The following is a 5,877-nucleotide window of genomic DNA, read 5'->3' on the forward strand; positions in this document are numbered from 1 at the left end:
TTTGAGACAGATGAACTGCTCAGGAATCATTTGGCTACATCTTTGGAAAGATACAGTCGATAAGTTCAATATTATCATTTAAGGCAAAATAAAGGACTTACTGTGGAACAGACTAAATTTTTTTATGTTCAAGCAAGTGTTTGTTGACAGATAGGAAAGCAAGTCCTCAAGGGTCAGACTTGAATAGATCCTACCTAAACTTGGGGCTATCTCAGAAGTAAATCTGATGTAATGAATACTAAACACTCAACCAACTTCATTGCCATCAAGTCCATTCTGTCCAATTGTTGGGTGCTATTGATGGTTTTTCTATTCCTAGTGCCCCTATGTACAACAGAAAAAACACTGCCTGGTCCTGCACTGTCCTCGTAATTGTTCTTATGTTTAAACTATTGTTGTAGTCATGTGTCGATTCATCTCATCTGGGGCCTTCCTATATTTTACCATGCATGATATCCTTCTCTAGGGAATCATCACCTGGCAACATGTCCAAAGTGCATGAGACAGTCTCACCATCCTTGAAATGACCCAATGACAGTGGATTTGGTTTGGGTTAACATCCCAATTTAATACTTTTCTTGTTCAGAACTTTAAATTTAGGTCTGAGTTTTAAAAAATCTTGTCTACTTTTTTCAGTGTAATGAACCAAGAGTCTCATTTTAAATCTCTAGGAAGAAGAGATACAATTCCTCTGCAGTCAGAGTACAGGTGATGTCAGCACCAACGTTACAGATCGCTGGGTCCTGTCTTGTATGCAGTCCCTCATTGCTTTCTTTGAGACAGAAATGGCAGGTTGGTATCTTCCTGGCTACTCTCCATGTAGACTTTTGGTTCTTTTGTTATTTTTTTCATTTTTATTTATAAACGAAAACTAAGATTTATACAAGGTTGGAAGATATACCACAGAAAGAAGAAAATATTTATCCAAAGAAAATATGGTTGATGCTTGGTAGTATATATATATTTTTATGTGAGGTTAATTATTTTATAGTTTTGTATAGGTACTGACTGGCAATCTTGCATAAATAGTAGTTTGCAATGCTTCATAAGTAATTCATAAAATAGTTACTAGTAGCTCAAGAATAATGTGTGTATATGCTACAACTGGTTTAATTATGCCCATTTTTGACATTTAGATTCTTTTCTTAGAATTATAAATCTCTCAAATACAATTTTAATAAAACTAATTCATTGTAGAAATGTGTTTGTTTTTGGGCTGGCAGCCAACTGTTTGCTTTTATGAGTCCTGGAATCATGGGGAAAATACCACTCTTTTTTTCCACCGGAACTGTTTTATAACTTAAGCTAGCCTGATTTCCTTTACATGTAAATATTCTAAAATGAACAGTATGTACATAACTAGTCAGATAATAGAGTCTAACACATAGTACTTATGAAGACATTTAAAATTATGTCTTAGATGTACTGTTATTAATCATTGTCCATTCTACTAAAATTAAAAATCAAAGAAAAGTAATATTGAAATAGAAATTGCCCTATATCTTTATTACCCCATTACAACAAATTTGTTTTAGACAGATATACCTTAGATACTGTATTGGCTTCCTAAAAATTTGCGATGTGCAACCATCTATCAATATGTGAAATTCTAGAATCTATTGATTAACATACGTAAAATCTTTTTATAACTTAAGACAAAATGAGTCTCGTAAATGTGGAGAAAACACAATATGCGTTAGGAAAAGAGGTTGCATCCCTTAGCCTGATTTAGTGAGGTCAGGCTCACCCTCCCTCATATGCGCTGTGGTTGCTAGGTGCTGTTCAGGTCTAGCTTTCCAGTAGATGGAATGAGCCAGAGCAATAATGTGATGTGTGCATGGGGGCTGCTCTTTTCAGGAGCCTCTTCAACCCCGTCACTGGTACATGGCACAATAGGACTATTAAATCAAAAAATAAATATGTATAAGGATATATATATATAACTGTCAAAATATTGGTCAAGTGGTGCTACTCTTACGGAGCTATTGAAAACTCAGAAATCCACAGAGAGTGATCACAATTTTCCTAAAATGCAGTAAAGGACAGATAGCAGAACAAGGAACGGCAGCAATGGGAATGCCTTATGCCCTCCATTGGATGCCTGGGCCCTGCTTCTGTCTACGTTTCCCTCTTCATGAACAGTGAATGGAGAGGAAACACTGATGACAGTTTTCGCCCCAGAACCTTTTTATGTACCAGTCTCAGCCAGCAAGTGGACATCTCTTGTCTCACTGGATGTTAGTAGCACCCTTTGCCCTGGTCTTGACAAATAAAATGTTCATGGACATTTCCAACGTCTGCTTGGTGGCAAAATTGCTCCTGGATAAGAACCATTGACCTAAGCTGTGCTGTTTAGGATAAGATTAAAACCTTTTTCTTTCTTTGGCTGCAGTGCCATGTAGCACAAATGAAAGAAGCTGGAGTTCCCACACACCGTATTGTAATGTGTAAATGGTGCCTCCAGGCTTTGGGTGGTGAGCAGCTCTCAGCTTTTCCCCACATGGTGTAGTTGGACTTCTTTCCCTTTTAACTGTGTTTTCTGATGTATGACTTACTTTTCTGACCCTTAATTTTTTTCATTATCGAAATAGGAGTTTCTGATTAATTTAGAGTGCCGTTTTGATGGTTAGATGAGGTTTTGTTTTACAAGCTCTAAACATCTTCACTGCCTACAACACATTATCACTAAATCAGCTATTTAGTATGTTGATTTTTTGTATTTTTTTTTTTTAAATAAAGAGGCTGTTCATTATTTATACGCACTTTCTCGAAGCCGCTACATGTTAGTATACTTGCTGCCTGTTTGACTCATCTTCATCTTTAGCTTACAGGCTTTATACTGTGGTCCCTCGCCTAGTCAAATTTGTGGATATTTTGACAAATTGGTATGTCAGAATGAATCGCAGAAGGTTAAAGGTAAGTATCTACTACTGTTGGTAAGCAAAAGGTATGTGAACTTTGAGAATTGAGAAAAATCAAGAGTGGGAAAATGAGAGCGATCATTCTCAAGTGTGTCTAGTAGCTATGTCACTGGAATTTCAGATGCAAGCAGGATCACCCAAAGTGAACAACTGTCAGTATACCTTCCAGACTAAGAACAGACAAGGAAAATAGACTTGGCTCCCCACTTTGAAGAAAGATGCTGCTGTAAACCTTAAGCATAACTTGGAAGGATTGTCAAATATTGAAAGCCTAAACAAAGGAAGCAGAACATTTTTGGAGATACTGCCAGATTCTGGGACCCTCAGGTCAGAGGGCAGTTGCAATGAGACTGAAGAGTTTATTTCTTGGAGGGGAGTCAACCATGGTGATGTGAGTTGGGTAAAGCCTGCAGAATTGGAGCTTTCAGAATCTTCATTTGCTGATAGGTTACAACTCAAGGCAATGAGAAACATCTGTAAAAATCTTGTAATGATCAGAACTTGGAGGGTGTGCACAAGTAAACTTTTGCTTAAGATCTACAAAGTTAGTCAATCTTATAGGAATATTTATGACACCATTATTATAAAGGAAAAACCATGGTTTTCCTACCAAAGGAAATAATTTCCCAGCAAAAAAACTTAGGACAGTGATGAGGCCAGTTGGCAATGGTGGGAAGAGTCAAGGGATAGGAAGCTAAGGAGAGGATAGGTAGGCAAAGAAGTACATACATGGAGTGGGTTTACTGGGGTCCTGTGGCTGGTGTCATGTAATGGACTGTGCAACTACATACAGTATGGTTTTCTTTGTAGTATTCCACAAAAAGGAAAAGTCATAAATAACACCATTTACAAAAAGACAGAAAGGGTCACAGCCTCTACCGTCCCCCTACATTCCTTACCAATTAGACCCAAACACTGGTCTGAGTGGTTATAAAAGGATAAATTTGAAGGTGTCTTGTTTTGTGATGGGCTAGTTTTAAAAATAGACAAAATAGTATTTTTATTAAGACAATAGGCATTGTTTTATTGCATGTCATTTTTATACTTACAGAAAAAATTTTTAGTATTGTCTTTAATCATATATGCAGTTACAAGTTTGTAAATATAAAAATGTATGCACGTATGCATACCATTTGCTCAATCTCAATACACTTAAGGCAGTTTTAGAGATACCAAATAAAAATGTAAGGCAAATAAATAGCAGTATACAAGAGAAACATGTATTTCATTATAGTAGCACATATTAGTACCAGTTCAGACAAAAAGGTTTCAATGTTTCTATCATTGGATTAAAAGATAACTTTGTGAACATAACTTCAGTCTTGACTTAAGTCTTTACATCAGCTTAACAGAGCCACTTCCCAGTCTTCCTCATAAATGGGGAATAACAAGCCCCCATACCAAATTTAGGATCCTTGGTGGCATTGTGGTTACATTTTTGGCGGTGATCCACATGGTCAGCAGTTCAAAACCACCAAGCAGTTCTGAAGGAGGAAGACTGAGCTTTCTAAACCCAAAAGGGGGTCAATTTGAGTCAGCAATGTCTCGATAGCAGTAAATTTGGTTTATACCAAATCTGTTGATGTTGAATAGATTTTTTATTAAACATCTTAGAACTTATAACTACCATACCACCAGGACTTCATGCCAGGAAAACATCAATAGGTATGCAAAACACTCACTCTTTTTCTTAGTCCTTGTTATTGTTGTTGAATTTGTGCTTTCTGTATGCAGTATTCTCTGTAGGCTGCTGCTTTGTAGTAAACTTCTTAGATTCATGATAAATATTTAAATACTTTAAAATAAATGCTTAGTTATAGAAGTGGTTTGTGTCTTCCCCGGCTCCCCTCACACCCTTTTCCTCTTTCTTCTCAAGGGTGAAAATGGGAAGGAGGATTGTGTTACTGCATTGGAAACCTTGTTTAGTGTTCTGCTTTCTTTGTGCAGACTTATGGTAAGAATCTTTATTCCTTTGGTTTTGAGGCAGCCATGTGGTGCTCTAATGCTGTCTCTATGGCATGATGTTTATTTAGCACGCAAGCGATAGAAATAGAGGATTTAAAAGAACTAAAAACTCAAATCCTTTCCAGAAATCTTTTTACATATATATGAGGGTATTACCCCTTCCCTCCCCTCCTCCCCCCCTCCAAAAGGGAAAAGCTCAGCTGGGCAGAACTTTCGTATTACAAATATTTCCCACTAGGCTAACATTGAGCATTCTGAGTTAGTGTACCCGGTGGTGTCACCTGGGAAGGTTTTCTCTGGTCCCAGTTAATTTTTTTGTAAAAGTGGTTTCTCTTAACCTCCTTTTTTTTGTGATGGCTGATTTAAGAGAACAAAGTACGGTTGTTCTATTAAATTCTATTAAATGTAAATTTCTATATTTATTGCTGTGTTGTTTTCTATAATGTTTAGATGGTTTCCAGTCTAAATAAGAGAAGTTAGTTCTTGTTTCATGGGAGTGAAATAGTGTTCCCTGTTCTCATATAGGCCCCCTATACACCTTTTCTCACGGAATTAATGTACCAGAATCTAAAGCTGCTGATTGATCCTGTTTCTGTCCAGGATAAAGATACAATGAGTATTCACTACCTCTTGCTGCCCCATGTTCGGTAAGAATCAAGCTTATGTAAGTCAAAGTCTGCCTCCAGCCTTGTGTGTCTTGTAATGAGATATTTCTGGAGACCTGCATATATGATCTGTATCTCTTACATTCCTGGCCAAGGAAGGAATAGAGAGATTTAGCAATTCCCTTCCCTAACACTTGATGCTTTTCCTCACAGATAGCTGCTGTGTGGGTTACAGAATGAGAGATGGGCAGTGGTGGGATTAAATTAATAACTGGTTCGCTGCCCTAATGACCATTTTACATATAAAAAATAATATATACCAAATGATAGGTTATTCATACAGTTAATACTTAAATATGAACAATTAAGAGGTACTCAAAACTAGA

At 36.9% G+C, this 5,877-nt stretch overlaps 1 protein-coding gene and 1 non-coding gene across 2 annotated transcripts in view; both read left to right on the forward strand.

The window, feature by feature from the left end:
* Positions 1 to 5,877, forward strand: part of IARS1 (isoleucyl-tRNA synthetase 1) — a 118,415-nt gene that overhangs the window by 61,869 nt on the left and 50,669 nt on the right. Inside the window, exons 18-21 of the mRNA XM_004714603.2 lie at positions 672 to 792; positions 2,825 to 2,916; positions 4,798 to 4,875; positions 5,412 to 5,533. Coding sequence (XP_004714660.1) covers positions 672 to 792; positions 2,825 to 2,916; positions 4,798 to 4,875; positions 5,412 to 5,533 — 413 coding nt within the window. The remainder of the gene's footprint in view (positions 1 to 671; positions 793 to 2,824; positions 2,917 to 4,797; positions 4,876 to 5,411; positions 5,534 to 5,877) is intronic.
* LOC115869475 lies at positions 1,760 to 1,888 on the forward strand. Its single transcript, XR_004046208.1, has one exon. It is a non-coding gene; the product is annotated as a small nucleolar RNA SNORA84 (small nucleolar RNA).

The sequence above is a fragment of the Echinops telfairi genome, unplaced genomic scaffold (genome assembly GCF_000313985.2).
Source record: "Echinops telfairi isolate 266 unplaced genomic scaffold, ASM31398v2 ScPeMD7_27;HRSCAF=92, whole genome shotgun sequence".
In the NCBI taxonomy this organism is placed as follows: Eukaryota; Metazoa; Chordata; class Mammalia; order Afrosoricida; family Tenrecidae; genus Echinops; species Echinops telfairi.